This window comes from Microtus ochrogaster, chromosome 6 (genome assembly GCF_000317375.1).
Source record: "Microtus ochrogaster isolate Prairie Vole_2 chromosome 6, MicOch1.0, whole genome shotgun sequence".
In the NCBI taxonomy this organism is placed as follows: domain Eukaryota; kingdom Metazoa; phylum Chordata; class Mammalia; order Rodentia; family Cricetidae; genus Microtus; species Microtus ochrogaster.
In genome coordinates, this window is record NC_022013.1 from 45,685,095 (window position 1) to 45,701,286 (window position 16,192).

The following is a 16,192-nucleotide window of genomic DNA, read 5'->3' on the forward strand; positions in this document are numbered from 1 at the left end:
CACACACACACACACACACACACACACAGGCACACACACACAGGCACACACACAGGCACACACACGGGCATACACACACATACGCACACACATACACAGGCACACACATGGGCACACACACACACATACACGGGCATGGGGCAGGTGGGTAATATCCTGGAAAGTCCCGCCCTCTCTGTACCTACTCACATCAGAATAAATTGCATCTTATCCGTGCCAGCAGCTCTAAGGAAGGCATCATTAAAGATTTCAAGGTTGGTGCATAAATGGATTGAGTGAACATAAGAGCTCTCATTGCTGAAACTCAAAGCAATCAGGGTCATTTGTAGGGAGCCTTAGCTAATGTCCGGGTCATTTGTTAGTGTGGCCTAGAAAGTCATATCTTTTATTGCTTCCCTTGCCACACTGCTGCATAGAGATCCTCCCGGTTCTGGAATTTTCCTCTCACTGTTTATTACAAGCTTAGATCGCGAGACCTCCCACTGCCTAACCCCGAAGCAGGCAGGCCTGGAAGGACCCCTTTTGAGAGGCCAGATGTTGAGACAGAGAAACTCCAAAGGTAAGGAACTGTTACATTTACCAGGAGGCAAGCCCAGCAAAGCAAGAGCCATGCTATTTTATCGAGAGAAAAAAAAAAGTCTTTTGAAGTTGTCTGAAGGCCATGCTCAATCGGGAGATCAGAACTAAAGATCTGACCATATTGGAAATTAGCATTGCTAATGAAGTTTTCAGAGAATCACAGATTATTTTCATCTCCTTAACCTTCTCTATAAATACTTCACTTAGAAAACATTGTGTTGCTATTTTTAATCATCTAATAATGGACAAATGCTATTTTAAAGCAGTAGCAATGATGCTAATGCCATTTTTTGAAAAGAGGCATCAACTCGTGGCACGTTGCTCTCTTCTGTCCGTTTTGATTCCACAGTAGAGAGTGTCAGCTGACTGAACTGTCTGGTCAGTCGGACACTAGAGACCATCTGAGCAGTTCTGTGACAGGACTATTTGCGTTTTAGAGACCTGGGTACAGACAAGAATCCCAAGGGACCTAAGCATCTATGCCAGCCAGGGGAACTGAACCCTGATCCAGGCATCTAAGAAGCAACTGGTCTCTGTACAGTTCACAGAGGGACATCTACTGTCTTGACATGACCACCTCTTACACATAAAGACACTGATATCTGCAGCCCTTCCAGAATATATCACGGAAAGGAAGGCAGCCTGAGTCCATTAATATGAATGAAGCGACTGCTTTGTTTACCTGTCTTGTGCTCGAGGTTAAGTTACCTGAACGAATTAGCTATATTTACCCTCACCCCAGTCCTGCTTTTTCTGGTGTTGATTCACTATTTGGATGAGTCATTTACTTACCCACCAAACCCCTGCTGACCGTTTACTACATTCCAGGTGCTCTAATACTGAAAAAAAAATCAATTTTTTAAGGCTTCCTCGTCTAGGGAGGTGGTTCCATGGGTTAGCTGTTTGTCTTACAAACATGATCTATGTTTAAACTCCAGAACACATGTGAAAATGCTGGGCTTGGAGGCGCACACCTTGTAAACCCATTGCTGGGAAGACAGAGACAGCAGGATTCTTGGGGCTTGGTGACCACCCATGATAATCTAGTAGGTAAACTCCAGGCCATTGAGAGCCCCTGTATCAAAGAAGCCAGGTAGATAGCTTCTGAAGAATGATGCTGAAGGTTCTCTTGTCATGACCCACTCATGAACATTACACATGTACACACAAACACACACACAGATGGGACACACACACATACACAGATGGGACACACACATACACAGATGGGACACACATGCATACACACACACACACACAAATAGGAGGAAGCAGAGAGAGAGAGGTTTTTGTTCTGCTTCTATGGACTGTTGTCTTTTTGGTAAAAGATAAGGAAATAGGTAAGAGGAAAGGAGGGAGGGGTAAGGAGAGAGAACAAGAAGCCATATACACAAGCACAGCAAAACACGGGATAATGCAAAGGGGAGATCTGAACAGAGACGGGAAAGATTCCTTTTTACTTAGTTGTCAATGGGAGACCGGAAGAGCAAAAGGTAAACTAAGGGCTGTGTGTGTGTGTGGCGAAGGAAACTGAGAGCAGGTCAGTTTCGCAGCAGCCCAGGTTTTCGGCGGGAAAGTGGCAGGAAAGACATAAAGGCCAGACTGGTGAGGAGAGAGGAAGGAAAAAGAAAACAGTAGATGGAGCCAGATCCTCAAGGTTTTGTGAGCAGAATAAACAGTGTGAATTTTTCTTTAAGCCTACTGGACAATGATTGAAATATCATCCCTTGCAAGGGGTCTGTCTGTTTTACACTGCACAGGCCTGACGATGGGCAACTTCTGCATTTACAGGTCTCTGTGGAATTAGCAAGAGCTACTGAGAATCCACTGTAGTACAAAGTGATGGCGATGGGCAGGCGGTGCACAGAGCGTAAGCTTTGTCTGGAGCTATTGTTGGGGCAGGGAAGGCGCACCTGGTCAGAAGATCACCCTTTACCTGTCATCTCTCACATCATATCTAGGCTCAGTTGACCCAGAAAGTCTTTGTGGAGAAATTCTTAAATCTAAATATGGGAAAAACGAAAACACAAACCAATACAGGGACATATCCAGGATCACACAGCATACCACTAACAGAAGCAAGAAGAAACCATGTACCTACTTGGTAAATCATGCTTCCCAGGGAGCACATCTTCTCACGTGGGTTAGTGATTAGTCATGCCCCGCGCTGAATAAGTAATGAGTTAAGAACCCTTGTGGGATGGATGCAGTGGATGTTTTGACAGCTGGGCAATTGTGTCGGCCTTGTCTTCCATCACAACTTTACTAACTATTGATCATGTGCTTGCGGACCAGCCGCAGAATTCTCTGGGTCTGTGCATCTTCCTCCATCAATTGGAATAACAATAACTTTTTAATTCCCCGAGACCCATATAAAATGATTCATGAAAACACCACTTAGCAGACCACCTGGAGCAGAGTCAAGAATGCCCATGGTTATCATGTAGAAGATGTCTTATAACTTGAAATGAGTCTCTTCATCTTCAGAGCTGGTGAGTGGTACTCACTGTCCGTTCTGAAGAACTGTGGAACTGTGAAGGATGGGTTTCTACGTGGATTCATGGCTGACAAATCACCCCTCAACCTTCCTCCACTGGGCAGAGCAGGGGCCTTCAGCATGAGGTATCATTCCTTCTATGAGTTCTGAATTCATTAATTCTGAAAATATGTACTGAGTGCTTACTTAAAGGCTAGGTGACAATCAACCTTTTCACTGGCTTTACCCAATTAATTTCTCCCATTACCATGTGATAACTTTTCAATAAGCATATGCTAGTGACTGTAAGAGAAAGAGAGAGAGAGAGAGAGAGAGAGAGAGAGAGAGAGAGAGAGAGAGAGAGAGAGAGAGAGTTAGTTAAGGGATGGGATCCTATGATAATTTCAAAGGACCATGAAATCCATCCAGTTTGAAGAGTTTAACGTACCCTGAAGGCTTGCTTATGCATATGGAACAAGATTTCAAGCTGAGGCTGAAATTGGTGTTAGGTGTTAGCACACTTGCCCCAAATGCCCGAGGCCCAAGATTCTATCCTCAGTACTGCTGGGAAAAACACAAATGGAGCAAGATCAAGTGAGAAGGAGACATCAAGCTGGCGTTCCTGAGCACATACTTGGATTTGAGGAAAACACTGTCTTGTCTATCTGTCATGCCTTTCTTACACCTCCCTGCCAAGAACTGTAAAGTGTTAGCGTACCAGTTTTACAGAGGGAAAACTCAGTCTCAGAGAGCTCAAGAGGCTCCCCCTGTCACACAGCCAGTGAAATAAGAACCAGCTCAGGAGTCTAGGATACTGCACTCTTGATCACATTTTGGGGGCATTGTTTGCTGGACTCACACATCCCCTTCCAAACAGAAAAAAAAAAGATAAGGCTGAAAGAGAAAGGATGAGGATGGTTACTGTGGTGTGTGCGCATGTGTCTTGAGGAGAACAGGAGAGAGACACAGACAGACAGAAGCAGAAAGAGGGATATAGAAGACACGGGGCGGATCCTGGATTGCCGACCATAAGTTAAACACATGGCAGCCTATTTGAGTTTCTGATGGGGGCGTCAGTACATGAGCAAAAGACAAAGATGAAGTAGAAGTGGCAACTAACCACTGTCCCTATGCTGAGTAGACACCAGTGCCAGCTAAACAAGGGTCCCTGTCCTGAGTAGACACCAGGGACAACTGACCACCATCCCTGTGCTAAGTAGACACCAGCGCCAACTGGACACCATCCCTTTGCTGAGTAGGGTGCTCATTCAGGACAGAGAGGGCACTGGCACTCAGGATTCCACCCTAAGAGTTTCAGTATAGATCATCAGCATCATTATCCTTAGCGGGTGACAAAATATCCTCAGGACACCCGAATGAGGGGGGCCTGCAACCTGCAACAGCCCCTCCGTGAACTCTAGTCCAGCCTCCCGGAACATATACCCTCCAGGTGGTGAGATTGCTGCCCCTTGGGGAAGTCAGTGCCATTTATTTCTGTAAAGGAAAGAAAGAAATGTGGGTACTGCAAGCTTTTTAATTTTGTGAGTTTTGCAGGTCTTCATTAATACTACCATGATGGATGAGCACCAAGTTGTAATTTGTTCCTCCCCTAGTCTCCAGAGCCTGCAAAGCCCATCTTCCAGTGCCATCATCTTAATGATTATTTATGGACAGTTCATGAATTTCGAAAATGGGTATCATACATAACACCCATGCATTTCCATAAAAACGAGGGCAATTTCTTTTAAAACAAACATACATTTGCTTCATCTGCAGATCTATGCCTGAGGATTTAATGAAACACTGCTTCCCTGTACCCTCAACATGCAAAATCCTGGCTTGTGTTCAGCTCCCGGTTTGATTTTAAGTACTGTGCCCACGAGAGGAGGGGGCTCTCTGAGTAAGAGGGAGCTGGTGCCTCTGCTCCTGATGCAGAGTGCTTGTGCAAAGCGGCCCTGCACTTGCAGTTGGTTGTGAGCGGAGAGGCAGGAGTGGGAGGTACGCCACCGAGGTAACCAGCTCCCCACAAAGCAGGCAGCTTCACATCCAGGGGAGTATCAGGTTGCTGTACTCAGCTGTGGGCTGTCACTGTCTCCTAATGTGACTGTTTTCCCAGCCCTCTGCAAGGAGGCAGAAGCTGCTCTCTGATTGGTATAGCATCTCCCTTTGCCTCCGCATTGATTTCTTGTCCTCCTCCTTGGCTTCATAAAGAGAGGGGCAAGAGCTGGTGCTGTGGAAAGAGAAGCCTCATTTTTAGTATGAGACAACCTCTATCTTTTTTCAGGAGAGGGAAGTTGGACTATCAATTCTTTTGTAAATGTGTATGGTGATATTTGCTCCGGTAAGTTCATCTCTCTATTGATTTTGCCTCTCTCTCTTTCTCTGTCTTGTGTAAGTGCATTTGGGCTGTATACTTTTCTTTCCTAATGTGATTCTTTAGAAATATCCAGTGATGATATCTTCCCTCCCCTTAACTTTGTTTTCTTTTATGCATAGGTTGAGACCAAAGAGTCTGGGTTATGTGGTATATATAATTCTCACATTAGCTGTTAAGTACATACCGGGTTTCTGGGTTTCTCTTAACACAGTAAGGAAACTATTTAAGCAAAGTTATATTGGGCTTTATAAAAAATATAATGTCATTCTATATCAGCCACTTTAAGAGTGTTTAATGTTCTAAGTATATTCATTGTGCTGTAACCTGCTTCCCATCTTAATTAAAGTTTCTTCATCAGCATTGTAGTGCGAATGCCTTCAACTCCTTAAATAGCTACCAAATATTATGTGTCAATCTCCTCAGGTCTTACACCAGAGTATAATGAAGGAATGGGGTTTCTTTTCGATTCTGAGGTATTCTTTAAAAGACCTGAATTTCTCTCTCTCTCTCTCTCTCTCTCTCTCTCTCTCTCTCTCTCTCTCTCTCTCTCTCTCAAGTGTTCATATTGCTAAAGTAAACCTCTTGCCTTGTATGAAAAGCTAGGCTTCAAGTAGCCATTGTTTCTTGTCCGACTTTCTTTGCATTGTGTATTTGTGCCACCATCTGCCGGAGGCCCAGCCTTGGCTCTGGTGTGGCTATAACTCCAGCTAACAAGGGGAAAAGTTGTTCTTATTTGATCCACACTGATGCGGAATGTATGTCTGGTCACATCTGTCAGAGTCATGAATTCTAGATGCATCACCTGGTCGCTGAGGGCAGAGGATGGTCTGAATTCCTCAGCTAATTCATCTGTTAGTGCTATTATAGTCCATAGGGATGATAAGACAATTAACTAATCATGCTAATGGATGCAAACATGCCTTAATCCCTTTTTATTTTTGTTACACAGTCAGCAAATCTATGTAGTCTTTTTTCATGGTAAATGAACTTGGGAATATATTCATAACAAAAGGTAAAGGTACCTTTAAATCAGGAGCTAAAGCCTGGCGATTCTTAGAGGTTTTGAAAGTAAAGTTGGAAATTCCATGCTTCTCTAGAACTCCCAGGCATATGTGCTTTTTGAATAACCATTTTTGAGACTGTGACAAGTCTCAGATGCACTAAGGAAATAGTAACGGTTGTCTAAGAATGCGCTGACCCTCAGGCACCACTGTTCAGGCACCCTGCAATGCACCTGCTGTCGGCATGCTGAAGTGGGGTTGCTCACTTTGATACTGAGTCTGAATGTTGCTTGATCTAGCTTCAAAATAAATTCCCCCAAACCCACCTGTCTATTTATATTGCCTGATCCTAGTTCTTGTGGATGTGTCTCTAATAACAAACGCAGATGTCACTCATCCTATAGAAGCTAAGCACACCTTCACAGGTAGTCTGTTGGAAAAAATAAATAAATAAACATAGCTTTTATCCTTGAGATGAATGGAAGCGTCAGTGGTGGGTAGGCCCCATCCTCTCTCCTCGCCAGCACACACAGCCAGCTCACATTTACCAGCTCCGCTTTACATCCTTGGATGATGCTCCTTCAGGGTCAGCCATCACAGGTTGAATGTAAAGTCATGAGCTGTAAACAGAATTGTCAGCATATGAAGCCACTCCACAGTAGAGTTGGAGGAAATGGTGTCCCACAAGTGTCTGTCTTTTCCTTCACCTGCTAATCATGGCTGAGTTGGGGCTCCAGACACGGAGCCTTAGGGAGGCCCATTGAACCTTGGTTACGTAAAGAAGTCAGGGTCTTTGACCATTATATTGAGTTGGGATAAGTCTGTGCAGTCTTTACTTTTATCCCTTCGACAAGTCCAGAATGCAAAGTCCAGAAAAGGCAGTTTTTTTAAAAAAAAAAATCTTTTTTTAAGGAATGAAAATCCCAATGCAGTGTTGGACAAAAATAATGAAGTGACTTTGAATTTTTCCCACAATGAAATCATCTATTCTTTTTAGCAAAGTGAAGGAGGCAGAAGGTGGTGATTGTGTCCAACTGGTAAATCCACGATGCGTCTGCACTTGGCTGAGATCCCCCAACTCATAGTCTTCGTGTGGTCTCCTGGAGCCACTCTGAGGAGGCTAATCTCATTGCTCCACTTTGCAGAAAAGAAAATGGAGACAGAGAGAGTGTGTAACTCGAGGAGATGACACGATAAAGCGGGTGAGGAGGAGTGGTACCTCCGTTCCCAGTCAGGGCTCCATGTTGTCGGTGGAACCGATGACAAACTCCTGGCTAAGAGTGGTATGCAGGAGCTTGACAAATACCATGCCGCGCTTCCACTGGTATTTTTCCTTCTTCTGACAATAGGTAACCTCCCTTTTCTCACACTGTGCTTTTGTAACTCCAGGCTAATTATGTGCCTAAGAACCACTCGGTTTGTGCAGCTCCCAAGATGTGGATGTAGCAAAAGGAAGCCAGCCTGGGGAGAGAACGTACACAGATGTGGCTAAATTAAGGTATCCCTCTAAGTGAGCAAGACAAATCTGTCCCTTGACTTTCAGTCTGTGAACAAAGGGTTCCAAATAAAGATGCAAAATAACTTAGAAACATCAGTATCTCAAGGCACCCAGCGTGTCGTGGATGCAAAGTGCAAAAAGGCAATACCAATTGATTTGCTTCACTTGGGAAAACTTTATAGAATGCTCACCTTCACTTCAGCCGCCCCCGTGATTTTCTTCCTGTTCTTTGGCTAACTAGAAAGGGCTTACGTGGTGCTTCAGTTATAATATTGTTTCTCTATCAGCCAGGTAATTAAAAATGAACCCAACTGCCTCTAAGGGAGCTGAGCAGTGCGGCAGAGTTGAAGCCCTGAGTTCTTAAACACGTTTCTTTGCACCCAGGTACTGAGCTCCCCATTTGAAATCCATTCCAAGACAGTACAACTCAGACAAGTCTTCCAGAGGAGATTTTTGACTAACATAGAATCGATATGTTTGAAATTTCCCCTCAAGCAGCAGGGTGGAAGCAGGGCACATGGTAAATCTGGGAAACACTGTGCTGTCTTCTATTCCACCAGGGAGGATTCTGAGTGATGAAAATGTGGCTAGAATGTTAAGTCTACCACAGGACATCCTTACTGTATTTTACCAAAACCCCAAATGACATAAGCAAATGAGAGAACACAGCACATTGTTGGCTCCCGGAGTGAATCTTTGAAGGCGTGGTCACAACATTGAGGTTTGTGTGTGTGTGTGTATGTGTGTGTGTGTGTGTGTTATGATTTGCTGACTAATTTGCACTAGTTTTGAGCTAACACTTTCATAGACAGTTAGGTGGTTAAAAGCTCCAACTGCAGTGAAATGATTCTAAGCTAACAGTCATTTTCTTTTTTTTTTTGGTAGAAACAATAACATCATTCTGAATTCACTTTTCTCCTGTTCTTGAATAAGACATAATTTGGTGGTTTAATCAGCGAGGGTGGCATTAGAGCCAGCACCAATAAAGAAACCTGGATCATTTTGCTTTTTGTTGATGAGTACTTATGAGAGTTCTAAATGTACTGAGAGCCACCAAACATAGACTTTTGCTCTAAGAAAATATGTTGTGTTCAGCCTCAGGGCGAATCAAATGTGTGCCATCCCTTCTAACCAATCTTGGAAACAGTTTTATAAAGGAAACAATTTTCCAGTCTTCCTTCTTCAGAGAGATCACTAAGTCCCAGATAAACAGTATTAGAAATCCTACCCAATCCAAACTTTGCTTATTTCTGCTTAATTTAGATATGGATGTGTGTCTTTAAATATATTGATCATTGGGTGCTTAAAAAGATTAAAATATTAATAGATTAAAATATATTAAAAATTTTTATATATTTATAAAAATATAAAGAAAGTGGCTGGCATAAAGACAAGTGTGTTGGAGAGGTCTTGAACTTGACACCAAGCTCAGTGTAAGCTAGTGTGCACATAGAGCAGGGGTCTTGTTAGGTATTTACAAGGATCACTTCAAGCTTGGAGCCCAAAGTTAGCACAAGAAGGATGCTTTAAAAAAAAGAGGTTCTTGATCATGGGCATGTACCTTTAAATATTTATATTTAAAAGAGAGAGAGGAGGCTGAGTTGAAGTGGAGACCCTAATCTGTCAGCAATCTGCAGAACTTCATAGTATGCTTTACCGTGATCATCTTAGCATAACTTCTACCCGTTGGGGTTGAAGGGTATCTCTGAACACATTCTATTCCAGTTCCTGGAAACCTGGTTTCCAGCCCAGGAGAAAGAGCGTACACTGAGGAGTGTTAGATTTTCCAGCATACTTATATAGTCATGTCTCATGGCCCGTCGAAAAGATGGCAAAATATAGGCTTTTAAAGAATTGATCAAATTTAACGAAAAGACTGGAATGTTGGCCACCAGGTTGCTTTTTGATTTCGCAGATATTTAAGTTGCCTGCCATGCCCTGGGTACCGTGAGAGCTGCAAAGATACAGGGTGAGCAAACAGATATAATACCTCTTCTTTCAGAACTAAGTATCTTTATGGTCCACTCCTCACCTAAGCCTACTTTCTAGTTCACATCCCCGAATAAGTCTTCTCATAGTACAATTGAGCTGGCCCAGAAAGTCGTCTGCAGGGAATGTGTGCTATTGGGCTTATCTGTTCATGCTTAAGGAGGGAGCAAGAGCTCCCCTTATTTGTTGACCGTTTATTGAGTGCAGTGGTTTGAAGGGGAAACAGGCTGAGGCTCCATAGTGCTTAGGTCTTCTCAGTGTTGTTTGCTCCTCTAGGTCAGCCTCACAGGGGTTCTCCCCCTACCCCTCTGCCCAGTGTTCGGGACAGAAAAGAAAGGAGAAATTTTGATAGGACAGAAAAGAAGATAGGAGAACAAACTGCAAAGGGGCCCATAGGACCTAAGATGGTCCCTGACAACCAGGACTGTCTGACTTGCTTTATCTGTCTCTGCTAGGTGTTCATGTCCTTGTTTGTCTTCAACAAATGTGTATGGTGGGTGGGTGGGGGGAGGGCTCTTTGAGCTGAGCACACTTCCAGATGCTAAGGCAGGGCAATAAACAAGATGGCCCCATCTCTGAATTTGAGGAACTTCTAATAATCCAAGATTATTCAGTCCCAGGACTGTTAGCACATTCCCCAGGTTGTTGGTGGCTGAGAAATCCCTCTGTGGAATAGTTAGTAGCGTTCAAGCGCTCTACCACTAGATGTCAGTAGCAACCTCCACCCTCACCTAAAACAACCCAAATTACCAAAAGGCTTTGCCAAATTGCCCCTGTCTGGAGTGAGAACCAATGAAAGAAACTTGCTAATTATGGTCAGCTTTGACTGATTCTTCTGTGGCATTTCTTCTTTTCATTTTTTAGGATTCTTAGTTGTGAATTTACCTCATTTGGCTTGGTACAGTCTGGCTGAGGCCAGTAGAGCATCTGTAAGCTTCTCCCTGTGACTTCCCTTTACTTCTGTGCCGAGGAGCATCTGTAAGCTTCTCCCTGTCACCACCCTCTACTTCTGTGCAGTGGAGCATCTGTAAGCTTCTCCCTATGACTTCCCTTTACTTCTGTGCAGTGAAGTATCTGTAAGCTTCTCCCAATTACTACCTGTTGTCTCTGTATAAAACTAGACCACCCTAGGTAGCTTATCTTAGCTCATTAAATTCTAAAAATCAACAAATGAAGCAACATGAAAATCTACCTCCTTTAGAAAATGCATGGCAGATGCTTAGGTGACTATGTGTCTAAATCCTTGCAACTGAAAGGAACTAGATCCGAAATTCACATAGATTTATCCTACAATTACAATATTTCTTATAAAAATCAAACAACTTATAACAGTTCTTGAAAATGTAAATGTTAGAAAGAGGAGGGGGCAAAATGATCAAAACGCATTGTATGAAATTCTCAGAAAATAAGAAGATCAGATTAAAAGAAATGTGTGCTGGGAATTCTAGGCAGGTGTCTAGGGGTGTAGTTGGAATTTTCTTTGGGTCATCAACCAGCTCCCAAATAAAGACACAGAGACTTCGTATTAATTATGAATGCTCACCCTTAGTTTAGGCTTGTCTCACTAGCTCTTTGAATTTAACCTGTTTCTATTCATCCATGTTTTGCCCCGGGGCTTTTTTCTCTTTAACCTTTCTTTCATTCTGTACGTCCTACTTGTCCACTTCCTTTGTGTGACAACTGACTCCAGGTGTCTTCCTGTTGTCTCCTTTCCTTTCTTCCTTTCTTCCAACCTAAACTCCTCCTCCTACTTACTCTTCCTGTCTGGGAGTCTTGCCTATGCCTCCTCTCTTGCTTTTGGATGGACAGCTTTTATTTGACCAATCAGGTCCCTTAGGCAGGCAATATAAAACAGTCACACATTTTTACATAGTTAAGCAAACATTCTGCAACATAGGGGCCTCAGCAAGGTCTCTGACTTTTAGTTGACTGCTCCTAACCTTCTCTTTAGGCACTGGCGTCACAAAACCTCAGCCTTGTGAAGGGAGACAGGGGCAGGGGGCTCTGGGATAAAATCTGGCAGAAGAGTAGACATAAAAACACATGGAAGGCAGGCGTGGTTTGCAGTGACACCTTTACCTGCCCCAAGCACAGAAAGAAGCAGGTCTTTCCCAGAGTGAGTGCTGCGTGGCAGCCAAGCCCCTAGTGCTGGTTTTTTTTTTTTTTTTGTTGAGTTGTTCATGGGTAGCCTCTGAGCCCCTTGTCACATTTTTCCAAGATAAAAAGCTCTCAGTGAATTATCCCGACATGGTTCTGGGAAACCTGTCTTCTTCCTGCAAATTGTCTGAGAGCACTGAAACTGGATCGAGAGGAAATAAATCCAATTCCTGACGACAGAGTATGCCTGGCCGTAGGTGATGTGTTTGGGCCCCGGTTGGTTTCTTCCTCCGTGACGTGGGAGTAATGAAATTCCTGTATAGACTTGTGAAGAGAATGTGGGAAAGTCCTCTATTGATTCTGTGGGCCCGGACAATACCATTGTTTCCTTCTCTCTAAATCCATTTTGCTATCAGTTTTCACTCAGTGTCTTCAGTGAGTGTACAAGAAAATGGTCTCCCCATCTTCCAGGAAAAGGACTGGAGTGACTTGATGGGTCTAAAGTAGCCTGGGAATGCTCTGTGGGGTCACTCTCTCAGGGGAGACGGATCCTATATTATAGATTTCAAAGGCAGAACACCATTACTGAAGAGTAACTGTAATACAAACAAATGTGATGTGAATAAAGCCATTGCCTACGATCTGCCCCTCGCACAGAATACCCCCGAGTCTTCCATCTTCCTTTCTCCTCCTCCAGTCTCAGCTCAAACCGCTGCCTTTATAATTATGGAGAAGACTGATATAACCTCGGACCTCAGCCCCTTGCCTGCTAATGGCGCAAGACTTTAACCCTCTCGTGTCACCACATGGCTCTGCAGCTTCTCAGAATTCGTGCTCATGATTGTCTCCACACGGGAGAGTTCAAGGAAAACCCTGATGGCTTCCCTCCCTGGGTTGCTCATTAGCCCTTGCTGCCGGAAATTCAAAGGTTTCTCCTTTCTCGATTTTATTTACTGAAGCATCCCTTGACACATTTGATTGGAAAAATCAGTTAGCTCGTAGGTTTTGAAGGCTATTATTTTCTGGCAGCCTTTTCCCAGGGTGCTTTCCTCTGCTCCCTCCTCTCTGACTCCCTAACTGCAGACTCCCCGTCCTCTGAGGTTTTGAATGGAGCCCTTCCTGACCTCCCCAGCCCAGTTCCTTCACTAAGGTCCTTTCACCTCCCATCCTTGTTGCCCCTACACCCAGAGAGCATCTCTCAGAGTTTGGTTTCTGCAGATCCCTTAGGGAAGGTAAGAATGCGTTTTGATTCACTCTCCCCCTCATATCTCTTCTCTTATGAGAGGCAACTATGTGCCAGGCACTGCACAAAGAGGTTTACACTTGGGGGTAACTGAAACTGGTACAGTCCACAGCATCACAAGATTTGCAGTCTGAGGGCTGCTGGCGGACACATTTCAAAATCCTTCAAAAGCTATTTAATTATTATTACAGTTAAGTTTTTAAATATAAGAGCTAAGCCATCTTGGGTACTAATTATATGACAGGCGAGGCTCCAAGTATTTATGCTTGTTAATTTATTTAATCCCCATAACAGTTCCGCAATAGAGTTTAAGGGGGAAAGGATTAGAGCCCATCAAATACGAAGGGCATAGACTCCTTTAGGAGATCCAGGACTTCAGAAATGAGGGATGACCCAACAGGACCAAACACCACGTTCACATGGCTGATGTCTACACAGCGTTCATTGCTCATGGGCACTGCGCTCTCTGCTTGCAGGACTTGCACCTTCCAGACAGCACGAAATGGAGCACTCTTATTATTTTGAAGGCATGTGAACGCTTAGCTACTTGCCCGCAGCATGCAAGTGACGGCTGTGAGCTGTTCCTTAGCTGTATTTGACCCCAGTGCTGAACTCTTTCCCACTATGAATACCCATGAAAAAAGCACTCCACGTTCTGACCCTGCCCTTGGTAGAAGGTAAGGAGGAGGGTGAACATCCAATGCGTGGCTGAGGAAAGTTGCCAGTGACTACTTTATTATTTGCAGTTTTTAAAAATGAAAATACAGTTACATAACTCCCTCTCTCTCCTCCCTCCAGCCCCTCCCATGTCCTCTTCCCACTCTCTCTCCAATTCATGGCCTCTTTTCCTTTAATTATTTTTGTTATATGTGGATGTCTAAAGTCATAAATACACACGTGTAACCTGCAACCTGCTGAAGCTGTTTCGTCTTGCTTGTATGTATGTGTTTTCAATGGTGCCGAATGTATGCCAGTTAGGGGACTCATCCCTGGGGAAAAGAGTTCTCACTCTGTCAACAACTGTCTGTAGCTCATTGTCTAGGGAAGAGCCCAGGAGGCTTCACCCCCCACTTTAGCATGTCTATTGATTTCCTCATTTGGGGAGGGTCTTGTTTAGGCAGTCATATTCCTGAGTTTTCCTGGGTGCAGCTTCTGTATGGTTTCCAGGAGCCAATCTCTCAGCAAACTCTCTGGACACTGACCCTTCTTCGAGGTCAAAAGGAACTTTGTGGAGACTGGGTGTGAGCGGTGATGTTTAAGCTGTTAGCATCCTTAGGCAGCAGCTCCAGTCCTGTTTCTGCACCTCAGAGAGCTGCCTAGCATATGCGTTGTGGTCTTCACTGCAGACTGTCAAAAAGGCAGGCTTCCATGCTGGGGAGGTAGCTCACTGGAGACCTGAGTTTGGATCATTGGATCCTATGCTAAGTAGTGTGCCATAGGGCTTGCTACGGTAACCCCAGTCATTCTGGGAGGTAGAGACCGGCAAATCGCCAGAAGCTAAAGGTCTAGGTGTCCTGCTGGAAGCAGTAGGAGACTTCATCTCAAAGTTGAAGGTCAGAATCAACACGTAGGTTTGTCCTGTGACCTCTACATGTGTGTCATGACATAGATGCATATCTCTCTCTCTCTCTCTCTCTCTCTCTCTCTCTCTCTCTCTCTCACACACACACACACACACACACACACACACAGAAAGAGAGAGAGAGAGACAGAGACAGACAGGAACAGAGAGACAGAGGTAGATTAAAAAGAAGAAATAAATGATAAATGCTGGCTCTCCAGTTCCACTCTGTACACCTGAGATCAGAACCTATGCATAAGTAATCTCCAAGCTCAGACCTAGAAAGGGGGTGTGGCTTAAGCTTCCAGCTTCAGTTGGTTGTGACTCTGGCTGCTCATTCCTTCCACTTGCCCAGTTGACTGTTTACTCTGTGGTTCCAGTTGGGATGACAGCTCTCTTCACAAACGGGGTGGGTGGACCTCTTCCAGCAAGATCTGGGAATGTTAGGAGGAAGGTCCTATAGAAGCTCAGCCTCTCATTTCCTGTGGACTCAGTTTCTTACAGTGTGGGCTGTGGAATGCCCACATCAGAATCACCCAGGGAGTTTATTAAAAAGTGATATTTAGAATAAAAATAGACTCCCGAGAATGGCAGCAAATGCCAACGTTATGGTATGAGCATGTTTTCAGACTCTAAAGAAACACCGACAACTGAAGAAAATAGAGAGCCTCTTCAAAACAAGAGTGCAATAATATGTTGTCAATCTAAGGTACAGTCTGAAAGGAACTCTCCAAAGAATAAGGGCATTTTGGCAGGAGTTACAGAACATTGGGGTAGGAATATGTACACCCTTGGTAGCTGATATTCATAAGCTGAAGTTGGAGGAGAATGCTGAAGGTAAAGCGAAAATTATTGAAGAGACTTTGGAAAGACAATCCTTGCTACCAGGATGGATAGCAAGGGTTGCACCAGCCGGCAGTTGAGCCAATCACCACTCGCTGTTGTTGTTTTTAAGACTGACTTATTTTTGTTTATGTGTCTGTTTTTCTTTTATGTGTGTTAGACACACTGCCTGTCTGTCGAGCCCTCAGAAACCAGAGAAAGGCGCTGTGTTCTCAGTAACTGAAGTTAAGGCTGCTTGTGAGCCACACCACGTGGGTGCTGGAAACCAAACTTGGGCCTCTGCAAGAGCAGTCAGTTAATCTTAACCACTGAGCCATCCACCCACACCAGTAATCTGCAGAAGTGTTGTTATGTGAGATTGCTGCCCTTCTGTTAGCTTGTGGTCCTGGGTGTGTCTTTAGGGCCAGTTGTTGTCTGTCATAAAGAAATGAGAGTGCGCCGGGCGGTGGTGGCGCACGCCTTTAATCCCAGCACTCGGGAGGCAGAGGCAGGCGGATCTCTGGGAGTTCGAGACCAGCCTGGTCTACA

The 16,192-nt window shown here is 44.3% G+C and overlaps 1 protein-coding gene across 2 annotated transcripts in view; it reads left to right on the forward strand.

Moving 5' to 3' along the window:
* Positions 1-16,192, forward strand: part of Synpr (synaptoporin) — a 333,039-nt gene that overhangs the window by 166,240 nt on the left and 150,607 nt on the right. Inside the window, exon 1 of one of the 2 annotated variants that reach the window (XM_005348532.3) lies at positions 4,978-5,396. The exons of the other annotated variant lie outside the window; for it this stretch is intronic. Coding sequence (XP_005348589.1) covers positions 5,373-5,396 — 24 coding nt within the window. The 5' untranslated portion in view covers positions 4,978-5,372. Of the gene's footprint in view, positions 1-4,977; positions 5,397-16,192 lie in introns of those variants that run through there. 2 annotated transcript variants of the gene reach the window in all.